The sequence below is a fragment of the Manis javanica genome, chromosome 11 (assembly GCF_040802235.1).
Source record: "Manis javanica isolate MJ-LG chromosome 11, MJ_LKY, whole genome shotgun sequence".
NCBI classification, from domain to species: domain Eukaryota; kingdom Metazoa; phylum Chordata; class Mammalia; order Pholidota; family Manidae; genus Manis; species Manis javanica.
In genome coordinates, this window is record NC_133166.1 from 114,274,215 (window position 1) to 114,296,025 (window position 21,811).

Sequence of the window (21,811 nt, forward strand, 5' to 3'; positions counted from 1 at the left end):
CACTGGCCTGCTTTCACAGCCTTCTTCTAGATCCTTCTATCCCTTGGGTGACTTCAGTGTCCCCACAAATAAACTTAGAGCATTCTTCTCTCCACCTCCCCACACTCAGTGATGTCTGTGTGGAGGCCCCCTCAGCTGCCCTCTGTCAGTTTACCAAAGGGCCGGGTTTCCTTGAAATTGTAGACTCCCTGGGAGGGTTTGGGATAAGGGACAAATGGAGGACAAATCTTACTGCCCCTTCAAACTCCTGCCTGGGGATGCCCACAGGGAGAGCACCCGGCAGAGCTGCAGTTCACAAGGTCACCAGGGCAACCTATTGTCCATCATAATGGACCTACGTCAGCAGGGCGGGGTGAAGGTGCATAAGTAGCGGGGCCATCACCCCACAGCCCACCACTTGCTACTTGGACCCACAGGGCAGGTATCAGGTGGCTGCTGGCAGGTGCAAGGTATACTGATCAGAGCGTGAGTAGAGCTGAGGTCGGGAGTGCCGAGGACCCTGAGCCCGCGAGGAAGCAGAGGAGGTGTTAGCCTGAGGTGGCCTGCAGTTTACGGGGCCCGCCTGGGCCCCCAGGGACTGGGCCGAGGCAAGAACAGCGGCCCCAGGATGCGGGGCCCCATGCTGGTGGTGTTCCTGCTGCTGCTGCCGCCATCTCCGCTCCCGACCACCAGGAGCACCCTCCGCTACCCCACCCAGGACCAAGGTCACGACCCCAGCTCCAGGCTCCAGGAGAGCCCAGCAGATGGGGAATCCTGCTGGAGCACTTACGACGTGTACTTCGTCCTAGACTCGTGAGTGGCCCACCTGCTCTAGTCGCTGCCATAGAACAGTGCTGTCCCTGGGGTCAGTAGGGGGCCCCAGGCTCTGAGAGAGGGAAGCAGGGACTGTCCGATCACATCTGCGGACTCCCTGGGGCAGAAAGAATGCCCCAGGCATTTGTTCCCTGGGACTTTCCTCTTGAAAAGGATTGAAGGCCACCATGTGGTTTCTAGAGGACTCAGTCCCTCCAACCACATGGCCCAGATCTGTGGCCTGCATGCCCCTTAATCAGCAGGCGGGGAAATTGCTGTGCTGGGATTGGGGTTCCTGGGGTTCCTGCGTCTCTGTGTCTCCTGCTGCTTTGGGGTTCCATGTGTGCGTGATCTTTCCGTCCCTCTCTGTATAAAAGGTGGTGGTCACTTCAGTCTCCACTCTTCTTCAGGGTGAAAGACTCTGCGTGTAAGTGTAGATCTGGTGGAGAAGGTGACTTCAGGCTCTCTCTACTCCACCATTTACCCAGAATCCTGTTTCACTGGCTCTTGTTACCATTTTTGGCTTAAAGCCTATTTTATCTGATTTAACTATGGCTGATTTCTTCTGATTTCCGCTTGCATAGAATTTCTTCTATCACTTCACTTTTAACCGACATATATCTTTAGAACTGAATGAGTCTTTTGTAAGCAGCAAATATTTGGGTTTTATTATGTACTCAGCCACCCGGTGCCACACACATTTAGAGTGATGCTTGGTGTGTAAGGCCTGGCTGTATCATCTTATTGTTTGCTTTCTGCTCCTCTTATATTTTCTTGTTTCTTTTTCCCTCGGTTTCTGCCTACCTTTGTAGATTGTTTTCCATGGAAGTATAGTGTTTCCAGTTTAAGCCTCTGTTTGGTCAGTGTTTCTTTGTGGAAACTAAGGTTTAGAGCTTCCAAGTCTGTCTTTTTCACACTTCATGCCACTAGTTTGTCTGTAATTTCATTTTTAAATTTATCAAGGAAATGCTTGAACATAAATTTAAGATAGAACACATTAGAAATGCGCACACACACACACACGCACGCACACACGCGCACACACACGCGCGCACACGCACACACACGCACACACACACACACGCACACACACGCACACCTTGAGGCTCTTGCCCACACCACCCCCTTCTGATCCTCCTCTTCAGAGACAGCCATTTGCAAGTATTCCAGATTTTATTTTTTTGACATTGTGACCATGTATCTAATAACGTGTTTATACACTACAGCATGTTTATACTTTATGCTGTTTCTTGCTGCTTGAGGTTACATATTCTCTGTGATCTCCTTACTGGGGAAGAAGAGAATTTAGCTTTGTTACATCTCAGCTCCCTTATATGATTCTGCTCTGTACTTCCACTCTCCCAGAAGAGTTATATCACCAGGATGTTTTGGCCTCGAGGTTTAATTGTGGAGCTGCCTATTGATGCCCGTGTCTCCATTCTCATTTAGGAGGGGGGCACTGAATCGTGGCTGGAGCCCTGAGTGCCAGAAGCCCACGCGTCTGCCCTGTTCCCTACTGCCTCCTTGCTGGGGAACGTAGGGCCCTGTGGCTGCCTGTGAGCTCTCACATTCTTGTGTTATAGAATCTGGAGGCTTTACCGACCAATGCATCCCTCCTCATTTCCTAACATTCCCAGGTAGCAGGATCAACCACCCGTGTTTGCCACCAAAGCCCCTCATCCGAGAAGTCCCCTGTCCCCTCCCACGCAGGGTGGATCGGTCAGTGGCTGCCACTCACATTGAATGAAGTCACCACGAGGGTAACCCAGTGATTTCTCTCCCGGTGCTGTGGTGGCTTCAGCTATTTCAGGAGCTGGGGGCCCTCACGGAGGAGCCTGCTAAGGGCCTGTGGAAGGCAGGGAAGGCAGCAACTCTGCTCACATGATACATGCACCTCCGTCTCTGACTCACGTCTTCTTCTTTTTCAGATCACAAGGTGTACACAACTGGATGTTCACACAGAGCTTTGTGCGGGATTTGGTGAACAGATTTAAAAAGTACGGCTCTTCAGCTCTGTGTTGCAGGGCGTTTTCCTCTCTGAGTGCCTTGCTGTTTAGATGCAGTAGACCCGGGCCTGCCTCAGGTCGCAAAGCTCAGGGCAGTGTTCCAAACAGGAGAGAAGGACAGATCACACTTGTTTCCTAAGATCTCTGCAGCCCTGCGTGGCTCCTTCCTGGGGGTCTGTCCTTGTTTTCAGGGGCACATCTTCCCTGGAGGCCCTCACAGATTAGGAAATATGAATGGCTGAGGAGGGAGCATAATTTCTTTGAGGCGAGGGGGAGGGAGGTGGGGAAGATCGTCCAGGGAGGAGGAGAAGGGAAAGGACCAAGAATCTGTCAGGAGGGGAGAGGGGCGGCCAGCGAGGGAGGCCCTCGTGAAGAGCAGGTAGCTGCCTGTCTCCTGTGCACGCAGCAGCCCTGTGCGCGTGTGTGTGAGTGAGAGAGAGAGAGAGAGGCAGAGAGGGAAACAGACTTCCGGGCTTTGGGTCCGCAGGGCGCTCTGCCGCACTCTGACAGGAGGGCTGCGCGCCTGCCGGGCCTCATGATCCTTCACTAAAGTGATGAGAACTTGTGGAGTCCAGGAAATGGGCTCCACACTAAGAGACAGAACGGAGAGCAGGGAACTTGGGGGGCGCCCCCTGCCTGTTGCACATCAGCCTGTGTGAAACACTCAAATGCCCATGTTTCCTCCCAAGCCCTGAACAACGCATGTCATTCATTACGTACTCGATGCACGGCCATGTCAATATGCAGCTGACCTCGGACAGGTAAGTGTTTCATTGATCCCCTAGAGCAGACCCAGCGATCAGGCCACAGGGAGGGCCAGGGAGCAGAGGGGGCCCCTGAGCCACACCGAGGAGCGCACGGGTGTGAAGGCACGGTGTCCTGGGCCCTCCCCTCTCTGCCCACCCTGACCTTCAGCCCTGGCCACGGGGGCCCCGCTGCCCCCTGTGCACTGGCCCTGGCCGGACCCTGTGCTGGTAGGCAGACTCCTCCCCTCCGAGCCCAGCCCTCCGTGCTCTACCCTTTCCCTAGAGCAGGCCGACTGCGAAGATTCCCAGATCAGGTGGAGCAGATGTGGGGGCCTCTAGGGACACAGCCTGGCACCTGCGGTTGTGTGTCACTTTCTGCCCCGGGCCACTGGGGAAGAGGGGACAGTCAGAACCAGGGACGAACGGATGGTATCACCCAAGTGTGGGTGCTGCAGTGGAGGGGAGCGTGTTCCCCCTGAGTCTGGTGAGGGGAGCCCAGGAGTGGGTCCTGAACACCAGGCTGGGGCAGGGTGCTGGAGGAAGGCCCCGTGGGCCTGCATCCCAGGAGGGTCTAGGCGGGAGGCGGGAGGGGATGGAGCTTCTGAGTAGCAGGGAGGTTCAGATTCTCATGGAGGAAAATGGCTGGGAGTGGGAGGAGCAGCAGACGGCCCGAGGACCGTGCACTGGAGGGGCCCAGGGCCCGTGGACAGGAGGGGCCACGGTGACCTTCCCAAGCTCTGCCTTAAGGGTGGGAGAACAGTGTGCCCTCACCAGGGCCCCCGGGGGGCGGTCGTGCTGCCAGTCACACTGTGATGGAATCACACTTGGCATCTCCCCATACTCACCGGGGGCAGTCAGGGTGTATCCCGGGGTGAGGTCCCCAGTTCTGCACGGCTTAGACAGAGCTGAGCGCAGAGAGCCCAGGCCACACCTATGGGGCTAGACAGACGCGTGCCCTCCCCACCCCACTCACCGGATACGGGACTGGGACGGTGGGAACCAGGCCAGCCAATGCCAAAGGCACGGGGCAGAGGGCCGGGCCAGGGCTGCTTGACGTGGCCCTCACCCGTCCCGGAAGGGCTGCTCGTGCAGACGGACAAGGACAGCCTGGGGCCGCTTGTAAGAGGCAACCCCTCATTCCATCTCCCACCTGCTCTGATTTTTTCTTTTCAGAAATAAAATAAACACTGGTCTTGTCGATCTGTTGAATGTCATACCTTCAGGAGCCATAAATATGCAGCACGGATTGAAAAGGGTACGGAATCTAGATTTCTGGGATGTGCCTCTGCTTTATGAGGTTGGCAGAGGGTCATCACTGGGTCGTCTCACTGTCCCCCCCCAACATCTTCCTTCCTTTTGCTGCAGGCGAATGAGCAGATGGAAAGAACACGTGCTGCAGGTAAGGGAGCTGCTTCCTCCTTCCTGGCGGTGGAGTCCCGGGAAAGAGCCAGGCCTGGGCCTTCCTGAGGCCGGGGCGGCCCTGCCCAGGCCGCGTCCTGGCGCTGACGCCGGGACCAGCTGCTTGCCCTCTCTGAGCGGCAGCCTCCCGCTCTGAGGGGTGGGGCTGAAAGCCACCCCGTGATGTTCCGCAGCACAGCCAGGGGTCACGCGGACGACGCCATGGTTCCTAGGAAGTGGGGGGCGCTGGCCCTGGAGCCGGGCTGCAGGAAGGAGAGAGGGGGAGACCCAGAGGGTCCTGGAGCGGCGGGGCCTCAGGGTGAGGAGGGAGCCCGCGCTTCCCCCTGCTGAGCAGGCGCTCCGCCCTGACTCCTTCTCCCTCCAGCTCCTGCCCTTGGGCTGAGGCTCCTGCTCTGGGTCTCCCGCAGTGTGAGCGACTGTGCCTGTCCCAGGAGCATCCTCACCTTGGCTGTAGGGTCTAGGGAAGCTGTGTGGCCCCGGGAGAGGCACTGAGCCTGGGAGGGGTTCTACTGCTCACCTGCCTCTTACTCGAGCCCTGAGCCTGGGTGTGCAGGTGCCCGCGGGAGAGCTGTGGGTGAGGCCCAGAGCTGGAACGGGCCTGCGTGGCCGGGCGGGAGTCGCGCACAGTAGGGGTGCCCCCTCCTGTTTTTGCTCTCCTGGAAGGCTGGTGCTTGTCCTGTGAAATTGCTGGCGTTGCCTTTCAGGGCTAAGGTTGTGCCATCTGGGAGAAGTGACAGTTCTGTAGGAGGAACCCTAAGCTGGGCTCAGTCTCCTCATCTGCAAAGTGGGTCCTGGGCTGGAGGCCCTCCTTGTTGCATGATAAGCTGCAAAGCCTTCCAGGCATGTGGGTGGCAGGTGCTCAGGTCGGGGTGGCCTCTCCCCAGGAGGGTGAGGCGTGGGGAGCAGTGCTCGGGTCCTGGAAGCCTGTGGCCGTTGCTCTCATTGACCCAGTCACGCCCTGCCTCTCCCGCAGGAGAGAGGGTCCCCAGCCTCATCATCGCGCTGACAGGTGGACCACTCCTACCAGAATCCTTTGCGGAGACAAAAGTTGAAGTGAGTTAAGCCCATTGTTACCAGCCTTTGGGTCCACATATTTGGACCAAATTTATTATACCCAACACTTCCTCTTTCTCAGGCTGAAAAATCCAGGCAGTTGGGGGCAACTCTGTATTTCGTGGGTGTGCAAGATTCCCAGAAATACCAGGTAATTCTGAGCAGCGAAAGGGGGGTCCCTTGGGAGCCTCGCAGGGGAAAGCTTCAAAGACGGCGCTCTCAGGGTCGCCCAGACGATGGGCCTCCACCCACCAGGAGGTCCCTGGGGAGTACGGGGGGGCCTGTCCGCTGAGGCTGGGCCCAGGGAGTTGAAAGATGTGCAAGGTGGCCGTTCAGAATGAGTAGCAAGTGTTGTGTAAGACCTACACAGCAGAGGTGAGCGTGGAAGTGTTTTCCCTCCCCTGAGCGGGGGCTGCTGGAGGTGCCGGGGTGTAGCCCTCCGTGTCTGTGTCCTGGGATGGGGACCTCTGGGTCATCACCCCTGGCTGTGGGCCCAGGCTGTCTCCTCTCCCTTTCAGCTCCTGGAAATTGCTGGCACAGTGGGTCATGTGCTTGCAGTGGACACCGGATACAGCGGACTGGAAGACATCATTGACCCCGTGAGTGAGGGGGCATGGAGGGGGCTGCACGCCGCGCCCCCGCCGTCCACGCCCGTGACCCTGCCACTCCTCTCTCTCTCTACTGCAGCTCATAGCCAGGTCTTGTGTAGAGATTACGTCTCTGGACTTCTCCTCTCTCTGCACTAGAGGTAATAACTGGGGTCGCTGTTGTAAACGCAGGAGTGTGTGTGTGTGTGTTTTGTGAATGTGCCATGTGTGTGGTGGGAGTGTTGTATGTGGTTCCAGTCTGTGTGGTGTGTATGAGCGCACCGTGTGTGTGTGTGTGTGTGTGTGTGGCACGTGTGGTGTGAATGTGTATAATGTCACCGTTGCCTGGTCCGTGCCTGCACCCATGAGGGGGCACGTTGGGATTTCAGAGCAGAAACCCCTGGCTGGGTTTGCGCCTATGGAGGAAACTAGGCTGGGGGCCTTTAATGGATGGACTTCATGGGTCATGGGAAGTGGGGAGAGGCACCTAAGGCTGCACCCAGCCCAGGCTCCCGGGAGTACGCCATCAATGACCGAAAGGAGATTTGGCCAGGGGGTTGCCCAGATGTGGGTTCAGCTACAGCTGCACGCTCCAAAGGTTCATGGGAAATCTGTTGTGGGGGTGGCCTGCCATAGCCGTGATCTGAGGGAAATACCGCCGCGCTTCCCCACACAGACGTCTGGATATTACTCTTGCAGGGAAAAAGACCGTCAAGGTTATTGGAAAAGGTTTGCAGGGCGTTCGCAACGATGACGTTGTCTGTCAGTTTCGCACTGGGAAGGAAATCATCCGTAAGCAGCCCCTCCTGTCCCCCGGTGGCAGCTGTCCCCCAGCAAATCAGGGCCCATGCTGGCCATTCACTGTGCACACCCCAAAAACCAGTAGCATGGACGGTGGAAGGGGTCACTGGCTGATCGCCTGGGCACCTGCCGCTCGTGCCCAGGACTGAATCGATCCCCAGCACCGTCATACCCCCGGGAGCAGCCTGTCCTGTAGCCCTGGCGGGGTGTGGGGTGGGGTGCACCCTAAGAGATGCACCCCCACCCTTTCCTGGGCTCTCCCTTCCCTTGGGAGGCAAGGACTCGAGTCCATTAGTCTGTGGGAGGGAAGTCGACGCAGCCCCAGGGCTCTGAGTCTCTGCCAGGTCTGCCAGGATGGTGTGTTCACTTGAGATTGAAAGATGATGCCATAAAAAACCCTAAAGGCTCCACTCCAAAACTACTAGAACTAATATCTGAATTCAGCCAAGTCTCAGGATACAGAATTAGTACACAGAAATCTGTTGCATTCCTATACCCTAATGATGAACTAGCAGAAAGAGAAATCAGGAAAACAATTCCATTCACAACTGCATCAAAAAGAATAAAATACCTAGAAATGAACCTAACCAAGGAAGTGAAAGACACTCTTAAGAGAAATTAGAGAGGACACTCCTAAATGGGAATTCATCCCGTGCATGTAATACTGGTTTGAAAACTCCTTTCCAGTCGCTCATGCCTGTCCAGGCCCCTCTGCGTGCTGGGCTGCCGTCCCATCCTCCTCCTCTCCGGACTGGGCACATCCAATGGGAAAGTCAGTTTGCACCGCTTTGGGTATTTTTGCCCATTTACTCCTAGCCTTTCCCCACCCAGACACCAATCCTTTCCCCTGAGCATACTTAGCATTGAGTTTTCATTCTGAGCTCCAACAAAGGGGTAAGAATGTTCAGAAGGTCGCAGCTGATCTGACAGTCGGGTCAGCAGCACGGCACTTGTTGTGAGGCAGGTGCTCCCAGGCAGGCAGAGAACGGGAGCCGACATCCGCCAAGGGGCGAGCTCTGCTTGCCAAGGGCCACAGGAGGGGCGTCGGGGATGTGGGGACACGTCCATTGACATTATTTGCGTGTCACTTTCTTCCAGGAATGAAGGCTGTATCGGTGGAAGACACCTCCATTACCTGCCCAGGACTGGAGATGAATAATCAGGGCCGGTAAGCGTAAAGCTCAGGGAATGTGGTCAGTTATGGGCACTATGGCGGGACCAGCGTGCGTGATGCGTCCTCTGGAGGAGCTGCTCACACCAGTTCTGGGAGGGCTCAGGGCTTCCTCTGCACCCACCTATGCGGGTGGTCCCCTGAGGGGCTGTGATCCCCTGTCACCCAGGCTCTGTCAAGGAGGGCAGGATGCAGGAGGTGCCGGGCCCCAGGGACGGTACCTGTGGCCCAGGCACCTTTCAGGGCCAAGCCAGCATGCTCTGTCATGGAAAAGAGTTTGGGAGGTGACACCAAACAGCCCGCCTCGCCACTTGGCCCGTGGCCACGAGGGCATCTGGGCCCTGCAGGGCTCCTCACGGCCTGCTCAGCCTTCATTGCACAGGGGGCCTCATCTCCCCTGGGGTGGGCCCTCCTGCCCCGTGCTGCCCCCTACTCGGGGTCCTGAAGGCCCGCTGATCAGAGCCGTTACAACGAGGACCACGGTCGGGAGCAGGTTTAGCCAAGCGCATGCACGGTGCTGTCTGGGCTGCGGGTCACCGACTGGGCTGCAGGTAACCATCTGCCCTTTCTGTGTTCTAGCGCCGTCCTCATCGATATCAGCCTGGATAATGGCCTCACCTTCATCAAGAAGGATTTAGAGATCAGCAGGAGGACCTGTGCGATGTCCAGGGTGAGACTGCTGCCACCCCCTGGGACTGTACTCTGTCCATCCCCAGACAGGGAGACACACTGGGAAGCCAAAGGCAGGAACAGTGTCCAGGGCAGGCCAAGCAAGTCGCTTGGGCAGCTGGGCACCTGGGCAGCACCTCACAGCCACGGCAGCCCCTGAGCCTTTCCCTGGGGAGCGGTGCCCCCGCTCAGGCTGCAGAAGTGTCCTGGGGGTACCCCTGTGAAGGTGTCTGCGGCTGTGCAGCTCCTCTGCCCTGTTGCAAGCCCAGGTTCCCTGAAGGCACATGGCACCCCGCACTTGGAGCTCCAAGCAGACTCTGGGACAGTGCTGAGAGGGGCCCCATGACTTCCACCTTGCCGCCTCCCTGGCCTGGGTCTCCTGGTGGGGAGTTCAGAGCTCCCTCTGGGTCTGGCTTAGGTGGGGGTGGAGGCTGGAGGCTGTGTGCAGGGAGCTAAAGTCCAGGCCCTCAAAACTGGGGTCCCAGACCCAGGAGCCCTGGAGGCTGGGACCCCCTGTGGCCCTGCGTAGTGGAGGTGAATTTCCACTGCACTGGTGCTCCGGCCCTGCTGTGGGTACAGCCCCTGCCCCCAAGCCTGGCTTCCGACAGCACTGACACTCCTGGGCATGTCTGTTTATACTTATCCCTGGATGTCTGCTCCGGGCAGCAGACGGAACTGACCCACTTGCCCATTGGGGTCCCACCTGGTGACAAGCGCCCTTCAACAGGCACATTGGGAGAAGAACTCAGGAGCCAACCGGTGTCTACTCCCAGCACAGTGGCTTCCCCCCAGCCCTGGCCTGGCCTCCCCTCTCCTCGGCCCCGCCTCCTTGGCACGGAGTCCACCTCGCCCTGTCCCTCTCCCCCTTCCCTGAAGCATCGCACTTTGGTGACCGGTTCAGGCCTTGCAGCCCCTGACTGCACAGATGCAGTGGGCTTCTCCGTGACTATGAGTAAGAACAGGACAGAAGCCCCCATTCCCTACGGGCCTGCCCTGTACCAGGATGGGCTATGAACCCTAAACCTCACAGGTGTCCCCTCACTCGCTCCTCCGGATGTGGAAGTGCAGCTCAGAGGGGCTGAGCAGCTCTGGGAAGGGGCCAGGGAGGGCCAGGCTATGGGGAGATAGACCCAGGGTGCTGCCCTGATGCTGTAGTCCCCCTTCATCCCGGCCCCAGGAGCCCCCCTGTACCCCCTGTGTGCCTTCACTGGGGGGCACCTCCCCAGGCCCCTGTGCTGTCAGCCCGGGCATGCAGTGGGCGCTGCCTGTGGCCCAGCACGGAGGACGCCGGACACCCTGGCAGGGTTCTGGGTCAGAGCCTCTGAGCAGGGTCTGTGGCGCAGGGTGCTTCAGGGGCCCTCAGGGCCCAGCCCCTGGCTCCTAGTCCCGCTGTGGCCTCTCAGAGTGGGGCAATCTGAGTGTAAGGGGGAAAGGTGGATTTGGAGGTGTGGGGTGGGATGCCAAGTGACGGGCACCACAGGAAGCTGCCCAGGTGCACGAGGACTTAGCACGTGTGCTTTCCTCAGGAGGGGACCCCACCTGCCCTACTGGGTGCCACACCACCGCCTGCCCAACGAAGAGCCCTTCCAGATGGTGGGCCGGAAGACGCAGAGGATACTCAGCCAGATGGAGGGCCTCCCAGAGGGGTGTTCCTCAGTTTACACTCTCTCTACTGGGCTGTGCCCCTCCTGACGCTGCCCTTTTTCCTGGTGCTGTGCTGCTGCTGTATCTGGCGATGGCGCAGTAAAAGTGTGAGTGACCCCTGACTACACAGCCCTGTGGCCCAGGCACTCCCCAGCCAGCCCCCCAAAGTATGGGGACTCCTGGCTGCCCCGGGATTCCGCCTGTGGGAAGGTTCCCGTCAGTTCTGAGGTCATCACCTGCGCACATGGAGCCTCAGAGCTGCCCTCCCATTCCTGGGCACACAGCCTGGCCTCTGAGGGGCTTTGTGCCTCAGGCTTGGCCCAGAGAGGGGACCTGTGAGCAGCCCTACCCCTGAGGAGAAGTGACCCCAGGCCCTGACTCAGGCTTCTGAAGGACCCACAGGGACAAAGGCCAGGGAGGGGCCTCTGCTGTGGATTGGAGGAAAGCACAGACCCTGCCTGGGCAGCGATGGCCCCAAAGGGAGGGCCAGGTGCCCCCCGATTGCTCTCCTCTGGGGCAGCTGTGCCTTTAAAAACACACATGGCCTCTGCCCATCTCTGGAGCCCTGTCCTTCCTTCCCAGTCACTACTCAGGACCCGGTCGTGCTGGGCGCCAGTCTGGGCAGGGAACAGAAGTGAAGTGGCCCCATTCCTGCCATGGCAGCTCCAGGACTGGTGTCTCGATGGGCCTTGGTCCCTGGGGTACTGGGGAAAAATGTCACCTTCATGGCATGTGGCCATTCTGCTGCCTAACCAGGGCAACAGCAGAGGGCAGAGGCGGGCCCCGGGTAGGGCGGGTGCAGAGGCCCGGCTAGCTGGGCTCCCAAGGGCAGGCGCGGGAGCACTGTGGGAGGAAGGACCCCGGGGGTGTGAGGGGGCAGCCCCAGCAAGATGCCGGAAGGCCTGAGGTCTGCACACTGGGGGCCTGAGGACAGGAAGCCAGGGTGCCGGGTGGACTTCCCTGAGGGCCGGGCACAGGGGCGGTTCAGGGTGTGCGGAGGAAGCGGGGAGGAGCAGGAAGGGAAGGGGAGGATCTCTTGTCTTCATAAGACATACAGGGTGCTGATGAAAACCCCCTGTTAGACGCCTGCAGCAGCACCAGGCATCCTAGGCTGAATGTCTGCCCGGGGACCCACGGGGAAGGGTGGGCTCAGTGCAGGCAGGTGGAGCCAGCCGGCCACAGACCCACATGCAGCGAGCCCTCAGGTGGACACCCAAGGCCCTGCTCTGTCCCTCTGCTGCAGAGCAGGCCCCCTCCTGTGTGCACGGCTGAGCCAGAGCCAGGCTTCTCTAAGGAGGGCTGCCCCGGGAACGAAGGCGAGGTGATAGAATTTCTTGCCCTTTTGGGGAGCAGCCTCATTTGCAAACTAAGAGTTGCCGGGTTTGCACTAGGGCGGCTCTCTCCTAAGGGACACGGTGCTGCCCCTCGGTCCTTGAGTTCTCCCAGCAAACACTGGCGGAGTGGCCAGGAAGTGACAGGTGTAGGGCAACAGCCACAGTGTCCCTACCCCAGGAGCTGCCCGCCAAGAAGCAGACACTGTTTTCTCCTTCTAGAGCCCAGCCGCACTGGCCCAGAAGTGCCCCTCGGTCATTGGATCGTGCTGTAGGAATCCTGATAAAGAGAAGATGAAGGAACCAGAGGTGAGAAGGGCCCTAGACAGGTGCTGATGCCCCAGGCTGGGCCGAGGGCGGCCAGGGGCAGGCGGCTCCTGCCCCACAGACACGGGCCCAGAAGGCCTGGCTTCTGTGGTGGTGAGGTTATGGGTGCTGGGCTTTGATCACCCGGCACCACAGTAAGGACACCATCCGGGCCCTAGAGGCCTGGGACAGAGAAAAGGCGTGAGGGCCCATATTCCCCACCCCCAGCTGGTCCCCGCCCCCGGGTCTCCCCTTATCACGGGCCCAGGCTTCTGGATGTGGGTGGCTGCCGACAGGTGCCCGTCCGCGGTGCTGGCAGAGCTTGTCGTCCGCTCCAGCCAAGCTCAGGCTTCCTCGGCCCTTGGGTGGATTGGTGAGAACACACGGGACGGCACAGCTCGCCCAGGTCAGGAAAAGCCAGGGAAGTTCTGTGCCGAGTTCCTCCTGCCATGAACACTCCCCAAAAAGAGAGTGTCACCTGCTGCTCCTGCAGACGTCCCCTCAGCAGAGTGAGGGAGAGGACTGCAGGGTCCCGGGAACCCACTGAGGAAGGGAGACGGGCACCTGGAGGAGGGGCCTGAAGTACCCCCCACCCCAGAACCTGGGCCCCATGCAGTGAGGAGAACCCCGTCCCGCAAGGCCCGGAGATGACAGGGGTGGATGGGCTCCCGGTTGCAGGTGTTGAGAAAGAAAGAGCCCTGCGGTGTCTGTCAGGCTCTGCCCCCGTCTCCCTGATTCTACATTAGTTTTGACAGATCCATTAAGTCCTCCTAAGCATCAAGGGGTAGCTGAGAGCCATCCTGCTCTCCCTGCAGGAAGTGTGGGGCCCCGGGGAGCCCAAAACACACCTGCCAGAGATAGAAGCCCCTTGCTGGGGGTCTTTCTGCCACAGTGCCTGCCCCATGCAGGGCAGGGTCACAGGCTTTGCGTGCACGCAGGCCAGGCTGCTGACAAGGGCGGGGCGTGGTGGTGAGGAGTCTAGCAAGCCAGCTGGGCCCCAGGGCTGGAGGCCCGGGCAGAGGGGAAGCACAGCTGAAGGTGGCAGCTGCCAGGAGCTGCTTCTCGGGGAGGGTGATTGTGTGAGGCCTGGAGTAGGATAAGGCAGAGCCAGGTTCCCAGGGGAGACGAGACGCTTGAGGAGGCCTGAGCAGGGAGGCCAAGGGCCCAGCCAGGCAGTAGGCACACAGGAAGGGGAGAGTGGACTTCCGGCCAGAGACAGAGGCGCCCAGGACAGGATATGGGCAGACTGCGCTCTGAGGCTCGATGCGGGACAGACAGTTTCTCGGAAGCCCGATGTTAGCACGCTACACGGTGCCGCTAGGCAGACCTAGGGGTGTATCCATGGAACTCGGGCCAGCAGGACAAGGGTGGGCTTGAGAAGACAAGGAACCTGGCAACCCCAGGAGTGAGGGAAACCACAGCCTTCAGCCCCCAATTCCAGTGGCCTCTCAGTAACTTTCTCTCTCTCTCCTCTTCTCCCCAGAGGTGTGATTCTGCCGACCCCCTAATGATGCCCTATTGTGAGTCGTTGTCCTGCGGCACGTGGATCTACCATCGACCCAGCTGCCATTGCTCCCACTTCAGCAGAATCTGCTCATGTTGCCAGGGTGAGCAACCCATTCGCTGCCAGCGGAATGATGCCATTCATACCTGCTGCAACCTGGATGCTCTGGAAAGCAGCTCTGAAAGTCTCAACCCATGACGCGATCTCTACGGCACCCAAATCCCCATATTGTTTTTTTAATATTTTGGTATGATTAATATACACTTACATGAGCAACACTGTGGTTACTAGATTGTCCCCATTATCGAGTCCCTCCCACATACCCCATTACAGTCACTGACCATCAGCATAGTAAGATGCTCTGGAACCACTGCTTGTCTTCTCTGTGATGTGCTGCCCTCCCCGTGCCCCCCCACATTAGTGTGCTAATCATAATGCCCATTTCTCCCCTTATCCCTCCCTTCCCACCCATCCCCCACAGACCCTTTCCCTTTGGTAACTGTTAGTCTGTCCATTCTTGGGTTCGGTGAATCTGCTGCTGTTAGGCTCCTTCAGTTTTTGCTTTGTTCTTAGACTCCAAAGATGAGTGAAATCATTTGGTACTTGTCTTTCTCCGCCTGGCTTATTTCACTGAGCATAATACCCTCCAGCTCCATCCATGTTGCTGCAAATGGTAGGATTTGTTACCTGCCACTTGAGGAGTATCAGACCCTTAGTTATCATCCCAGGTTGCTCTGGGGCTTGATGTAAGTCCCTTTTATTTATTTTATTTTTTATTTTTATTAAGGTATTATTGATAGACACTCTCATGAAGGTTTCACATGAAAAACTGTGGTTACTACATTCACCCATATTATTGAGAGCATATTTGGGTCTTCCTTTTATTTTTGTATTTTGTATTTTGTAAGTTCAAAAATAAAAGTTAACCCACAGAATGAGTGAAAATATTCCCAATACATATAGGCAACAAAAGACCAATAAGGAAATAATGAAGAATTTCTACTAATCAACAGAAGACAGAAAACACAATAAAAAATGAGCAAAAAACTTGCAGAGACACTTCATGAAGGATGACATTCAAGTGGCCAATACATCGATGAAAAAGTACTCAGTTTCATTAGTCATCAGAGAGATGTTTACTAAAACCACAATGCAATACCACCACATGTCCCCAGAATGACTGATATGAAAAACATCACCAGCAGCAAGAGTTGGCCAGGACGTGGAGCAACTGGAACTCTTTTACACCGTTGGTGGGAATGCAAATTGGTGAATCACTTTGGAAGATTGTCTGGCAATGTCCAAACTGAGCATACATGAATCCCATGGCCAAGCAATTCCATTCTGAGGTATATATATCCCACAGAAATACATATATAATGTCGAGCAAAAACATTCACTAAAATGTTTATAGCTGCACCAGTAGAAGCACCGCAGTGGCTCCAGACCGGAAACCGTACGGACGCCATTAACAGGAGAACAGGTGAATCGTGGCGTATTCTCACTACGGGGTATCACGGAATGAAACCGGGTGGACCACGACTCTGCAACCGCACACACACCATGGGTGAGTCTCACTGACATGACACTGAATGGAGGAAGTCAGACACGAAGGATGACACACTGTGTGGCTCTTATTTGTATAAAATACAAAATAGTGGATGTTAATCTATGATGTCAGAGTCAGGAGGGTCTCACCCTTGGGGACAGTGATTGGATGGGGGTCCATGGGGCTGTCTGATAAGAATATACTGTAACTGTCCCCTGATCTGAGTGGTAGTTGCAAAGTTGTGCTCACACTGTGAAAAAAAGTCAAGCAGTATATTTATGATATGTGCACTTTGGGTATGTATGTTCTACGTCAATCAAAAATGTTAAGGAAGAAGCAAAAACAAAAAAATCCCATTATTTTTTGAGACTTTCACAAAAAACAACAGGTCGCTGATCCCTAGTTTCACCTCCATTCCTGTTTAGAGGTCCCGGTCTTTATTTTACTTGAGCTGTTTGTTTTGTTACTAATTTCATAGTTTTATTTATTGTTATCAAAGTTATTCATGCACACGGTGTAAAGGTCCAAACAGTTCTCTGGGGCTTGTTGTAGAAACCCCCTCCCCCAACCTCATCGGCTCTTGTCTCATCCCATCCGTCCAATACAGCTGTTACGACTGCACAGGCGTGACTCGCTGCATAACCTCTCCGTTCCCCTTGATCTAATAAATGTCCTTTTGTGTACTGTTTGCATGTGCTTACCGTTCATTACTCTATAACCCCCAAATATTCCCCAGTTTGCGCAGACACACTCAGTAGCCTGTCACGTACTCTGAATGACATCCCTTCTCTCAGTCCTCACCTGCTCCAGTGGGACCGGCTCCCCTCCAGCCCTGCTGAACAGCTGTGGGCTTCGGCACGCCCCTCACGGCCTTCCTGGGAGACCGCTCCCTCCTCTCCTGTGTTGGATCTCCTGTTTCATACGTACCAAGTCATCTTTATTTCCTTGTCCTGGTGGAGCAGGAAACCGCTTCTAAAAGTTTCCTGAGAAAAGGGGCATGGGAAGCAAAGCTTCGAGGTCTTGCATGTCTGAAAATGTATGTATGCCGTTCTCACACGTAAGTCATTGCTTAGTTGCTTACAGAGTCCTATATTGGAAAAATATTCCCTCAGAAATTTGAAGTCATTGCTTCACTGTGTTCTTTCCTCCAGTGGATGACATTCTAGCTCTTGATCTTGGCATAAAACCTGTTTTTCCTCTTAGTTCGGGTTCCCCAAGAGACCCTGAGTCATGTGTGCACATGGAGTCACTCAGTGGAGACACGCAGAGGGGAGCAGGGAAGGGATCAGGGGAGAGAAGGCGGTCACCATGCTGACTGTGACTGAGGGACTGAGCATGTCTAAGGCTTAGCTCTGCATAGAGATTTTGGGGAAATGGTGGCAAACATACATGTCAGAGTTCATGTGTGCAAGGACAAGGAAACTGTGTGTGTGTGCACGTGACATCCTCACAGTCAGCGGCTGACAGCTGCTCCCAGGGAGGAGGGTAGTAATTCCCCAGCACTTCTGGCCTGCTATGAACCCCACAGAGCAGCCTTCCCTGGCTTTGGAGAGACTATCAGGCAAAAGAGAGCCAGATACTGGCAGTTAGACGTCAGCAGCAGTTCACTGAAGCGGGGCTGCCCAGGCCGTTAGCGGGGGGCGGGCAGTGATGTCTGCTGTGGCGACCTGGCTGGGCTGTTACTTGGGAACTCCCATCTGTATTCTTTTGTTTTTTCCTTTTGTCCATATTTTTCTGGACATCTCTTGTCTGGAGGGTTCCAGCCTGGCTGCCTGAGTTCTGAGCTCTCTGGTTCAAGGATTACCAGAAGATTAACCAGGGTTCCAGGGGAGGACCGGCTGGGAGTCTTGACATTCAGTGGGAGACTAAACTTTCACTTAATCTTCCTATTTCAGGATGACACCCTTGACTTCTGGGGTCCCCCTGACCAGAGACTCTATAATTGGTGCTTTTCATGGTATAAATTCTCAGACCTGTGCTGGTCGAGGCAGGGAAGTCACACACTTGCTCTCAGAGGAGAGGTATCGGGTTAAGTGGACTTTCAACCAAACATTCTGTTTTTAGCCCCATACTCACCTCCATAGGTGACTAGTGTCACTGATTCCTTTTGCAGCTTCTGTGATGTAAATCTGATTGCTTCTCTGCTTTCCCCAATCGGCTAAACTAGTCACAATTTACTTCTCAGATTTCGGAGTCCCAAACATGTTGCTGCTGCCGCCGCCGCCTCTAGTGTCTCCGCTCCGCCCCGTGTGGTGTCAGTGCGTGCCCTCATGAGGCGCCCTTACCTATACGTAGGGAATGGATGGTGAGGTCAGCAGGCCCAGGGGGCAGGGTTTGGACTCCACCTCTTTCGTGTTTTAGCTGTGGAGCTTTGGATGAGGTATCCAACCTCTTTTGGTCTGTGCTCCTTCATCATTAAAAAATGAGAATGCTGCTACCTACCTCAGAGGATTGCTCTGAGGAAAAAATGAGGACACATACAGGAAAGTACAAAACATATTGTTGAGCGTAGGGTTGCGACTCAAAAATATCTTGGCTTCATTTTCCTGCATTTGGAGGTTGGGGAACCAGGGTGATGACTCAAGGAAGACAGCGAGGTAGACAGCAGGCTGGGCGGCTCAGGGGCAGTTTGGTTGGGCCACACCTCCACTGTCCTCTCTTTCATCCCTATTGCCATTGCCTTGGATCCTGCAGATACAAGATTTTAAAAACATGAACTTACTATCCTATATTCTGGTAACCCCTGTCCCTATGCCAATCACAAAAAAAGGGGGTTCTGGGTTTATTATCTCTAGAAATGAATGACCGTAGAACACCAATTATAAATGAGTCAAAATTTTTTCTTTGGGATGTTAAAATCCAAAGACTCGAGGCATGATAAAAAAAACAGCTTTGGAAGAATAATTCAAGAGTTGATTTTTTTCAACACTGTCACATATATACATAAACACTGATACATGTGTGCACAAACAGACACACACACTGACTCACATCTGCATGTACACATTCAAAGAACTAGATAAAAATTCACTAGACTTTGGAGTAGGTAAGTCGGGTGGAAGCTGGGAGCTGGAACAGGTAATGTATGGAGAAACTACTGATGTCCTTTGATCTCTGCCCTCAGAAACGAAGTGACTTCCCCCTTTTTTGGTTGTGGCATCAAGCTGCTTGTGAGGAGGTTAGGATTGTTTCAGCAGGAATATAAAGAGAAGAAAAGAGCTAATTATGCATTTATTATGCATCTACTGAAATTCAGAAGGATTTTCTAGCAATGCAATAGGCTTGAAATCTGGACTCTAAGGGAAGAATCATATTCGCTTAGCTCCCGTTTAACATAATCAAGATCCAGATCTAGAGTCAACATTCTACTAAAGAAGGAGGTAATTCGATTTCTTGTCTAACATCCTCATCTGACTATAATGGTGATAATCACACCTACCTCAAAGGAATGCTTCTGAAAGGAACTCCGATGTTCTAATGTGGCAACTAGTGTCATGAGGTCAAGGATAGGATGTAAGAGGAACGAGAATCCTGCCCCTTCTTGGCGTGGGGATCGAAGAAGAGGAAAGCCGGGAGGAGTCAGGAGAGCAAAGCTGGAATCATAGAGGCTTAACGTGGAATTGGGGAAACGGCTTCAAAAACATCTAGAAAATGGAAGAACTTTCCTAAATTGGCACAAACTTGTGTCTAATTTAGATGAGTGGGCAAATTAGGGTGACCTGGCAAGGAGGTAAGGCCTCCCCCTCTAGTCCTTCCCCAGGTAGGTACTGAGCTGAGCCATGGGCCTGGCATGGGGCACAGTGTGACAAGAAGATAACGAATGGACAGCATGTGGTTGGGACAGCTTGGGTCAGGGACTAGATGAAGGACGTGGTGGACATTTAGGGGGTCCACTGGGCTTTCCAGAACCACAGGGAGGTTGCTTCTGCTCGTAAGTAGCGATGAGATCAGACCCAGCCAAGGGAGACCCAAGAAATACTCCAGCTATTGAGATGAACCAAAGGCCAGCAGGGTGACTGTAACCAAATACACATTGACCCATAAGCACCCCTCCGGTGGCAGAACCCCCAGGAGGCAGAGGACCCAATGCAATGGGCCACCCTGGGCGTCCCTACCTAGTAAGCCACATTCCCCTCCCCGTTTGCAGGGCAAAGCTGCAAGGTCTGGGGACCTGCCTAGACTCAGGGCGCGCGCGAGGGTGGACACGCCCTCCCCACCTGGGTCCCACACGCTCACTAACAGCCCGGCCTGGAACCACAGTCTCTGGCTGGGCAGGAGGACAGCTGCCCTTCCCTGTCCTGCCTTGACACCAGTGACCTGGGTTCTGTCTGGCTGTGGCCACCCTCTCCTCAGCCTTGTGCGATGCAGGGGCCCCCACCGACGCCTTGCAGGTGCGCGGCGTGGCCGGGGCGGGCGGCGGCGGGGGCAGGGGTCGGTGCGCAGCCGGTGCAGCGCGGCCGACTCACCTGCATGGCCGCGGCCCCGCGGAGTCGGCAGCGGCTGGCGGCCCGGTGTGCGCCCGCCCTGACTTCCGCGTGGGGCTCGCCGCTCCCTCCCCGCCCCTGCCACCTGCTCCCGCCACGCCCCTGCCCTTCCCTGGCGCCTTCCGGGGACCCCTCCCGCCTCCGGAGGCCGTCGCCCCCACCTGCGGGGACGCTTCCCGTTCATTGGGGGGGGCTGCCTCAGTCCTCCTTGCTGACCCCAGGACCCCAACCTCATCAGCCTCCGAGGCCGATCCCCTAAGAGGAGAAACCGCGGCGGGAGGGCCGAGGGTGGGGCAGATGCCCAAGAACCCAGCCTTCTCCCGGCCTGAGCCTAGGCTTTGTGGGCCCGGTGGGGAGGGCAGCCTCGGGGTCCTTAGGACGGGGGGCTGGCCCTGGGCTGCAGGACCGAGGGGCGGCTTCACCGCTTCCTGTGGGTCAGCCGCAGACGGCTCCAGGCCCCCAGGGCGGGCCTGTCCTTTGGGAGACAGTAACTGCCCCCGGAGGAGGTTGGGGTGAAGCTGGGACTCGGGGCAGGAGCTCAGCTGGGCAAGGCACACGGAGACGCTGAGCTGCGTGTGGGGGCGTGGCCGGCAGGGAGGCGCCCCGACGTCACGGGAGTTAGGAGCTCCCCTAGTGTCGGGGGGCAGCACTACGCAGCCCATGCAAGCCTGGGTTGATCCGGACTTGAAACGGGCCACCCCAGGCTCTCCCGGGATAGCATGGCCCCACCCACACTTCTGCTTGGGGGCCCCACGGCAGGCTGGGACAGGACCAGGGCCGACCTGTGAGGTGGCAGAGGCGGGAGGGGGGGGGCGTCTGGCAGCACAGACCCTGTGCAACTCTGATGGAGCAAATGTGGACAAACACCGCCAAGGTGGAGGGACAGAAAACCGCCACAAACTGTAGTGGCTTCATTAAATCTGTCTGTTTCTCGGGAGGCCACCGGTCCAGGAGGAGCGGCACTTTTTGCTCTGCCGTCTTGAGCACATGGGCTCACCACACGGCTCAGAATGGCTAGTCAAGCACCAGGCATCCCAGCCGCCTTCGAGGCAGGAAGAGGAGAGGGAGGGAGGCGCGCCCCGCCCTTCACAGGGATGGCCGCCGGCCACACCTCGCTGCAGGGAGCCCGGAAAGTCCGGCTGCCCTCCTGAGGACGAAGGTCGGCAGGTCCCGGGGGCACTCAGCAGCCTGCTCCGGCCGGAGGGCCTCGGCGCTGTTAGTGCTCAGGAACCGGACTCCGCAAGGGCTTCTGGGCTTCAGCGACTGGAACTCAAGGTCCACATGCCCACTGAGCTGCTGGACTCTCCGTCACGCCCCCGTCTCAGGATGCTCTGAGCTCACATCTTCACGGTGTTGGGCCGCTAGCCGTCGGGGTTTGATGGGTCATCTCACGTGTCTACCCAGCCGCTCTCTTTTTCAGTGTCTTTACTCACAGTCCCTAGGTTATTCCCACAGAAACACTGCTTCTCGCTCCCACCTTCCCCAGGTGCTAGGGAACCTGAGTTACATGGGGCCCTTGCTGCTCAACAGCTGCACCTGTGGCCCCCGGAGCAAAGGCAGCGCCTCTAACGCGGGCGGTTGTGGCGGGGGGTGGGGGCACTGGAGTCACTTCCTGACCCTCCGGGGGCGATGGGCAGTGAGGGCAGATTCTGCCTGGTCCCACCTGAAGAGAAGCCCCGTATAGCCCTTTCAGAACAAAGGTGAGCAATGAGAACCAAAAGCCTGCAAACTGGTCATACTTTGGTCCAT

The 21,811-nt window shown here is 56.5% G+C and overlaps 2 protein-coding genes and 1 long non-coding RNA gene across 5 annotated transcripts in view; 2 read left to right on the forward strand and 1 right to left on the reverse strand.

The window, feature by feature from the left end:
• The first annotated feature begins 348 nt into the window (after positions 1 to 348).
• LOC140844573 (anthrax toxin receptor-like) overlaps positions 349 to 21,811 on the forward strand; it is a 49,322-nt gene continuing 27,859 nt past the window's right edge. Inside the window, exons 1-2 of the mRNA XM_073217470.1 lie at positions 349 to 792; positions 2,721 to 2,789. Coding sequence (XP_073073571.1) covers positions 608 to 792; positions 2,721 to 2,789 — 254 coding nt within the window. The 5' untranslated portion in view covers positions 349 to 607. The remainder of the gene's footprint in view (positions 793 to 2,720; positions 2,790 to 21,811) is intronic.
• On the forward strand, positions 4,274 to 14,234 carry LOC140844570 (uncharacterized). Its single transcript, XM_073217469.1, has 11 exons — positions 4,274 to 4,799; positions 4,910 to 4,943; positions 5,937 to 6,016; positions 6,099 to 6,167; positions 6,704 to 6,764; positions 7,303 to 7,395; positions 8,503 to 8,572; positions 9,155 to 9,245; positions 10,771 to 10,995; positions 12,442 to 12,528; positions 14,009 to 14,234. The coding sequence occupies exons 1-11, from the start codon at positions 4,779 to 4,781 to the stop codon at positions 14,225 to 14,227; spliced, it is 1,050 nt and encodes a 349-aa protein (XP_073073570.1). The 5' UTR covers positions 4,274 to 4,778; the 3' UTR covers positions 14,228 to 14,234.
• LOC140844571 (uncharacterized) lies at positions 14,264 to 20,152 on the reverse strand. Of its 3 annotated transcripts, XR_012123110.1 has the most exons (5): positions 20,045 to 20,152; positions 18,021 to 18,266; positions 17,655 to 17,863; positions 16,380 to 16,561; positions 14,264 to 15,617 (listed from the first exon to the last, which is right to left on the reverse strand). It is a non-coding gene; the product is annotated as an uncharacterized lncRNA (long non-coding RNA). The 3 variants fall into 3 exon arrangements; XR_012123108.1 differs by having other exon boundaries at positions 14,266 to 16,561; XR_012123109.1 differs by having other exon boundaries at positions 15,420 to 16,665.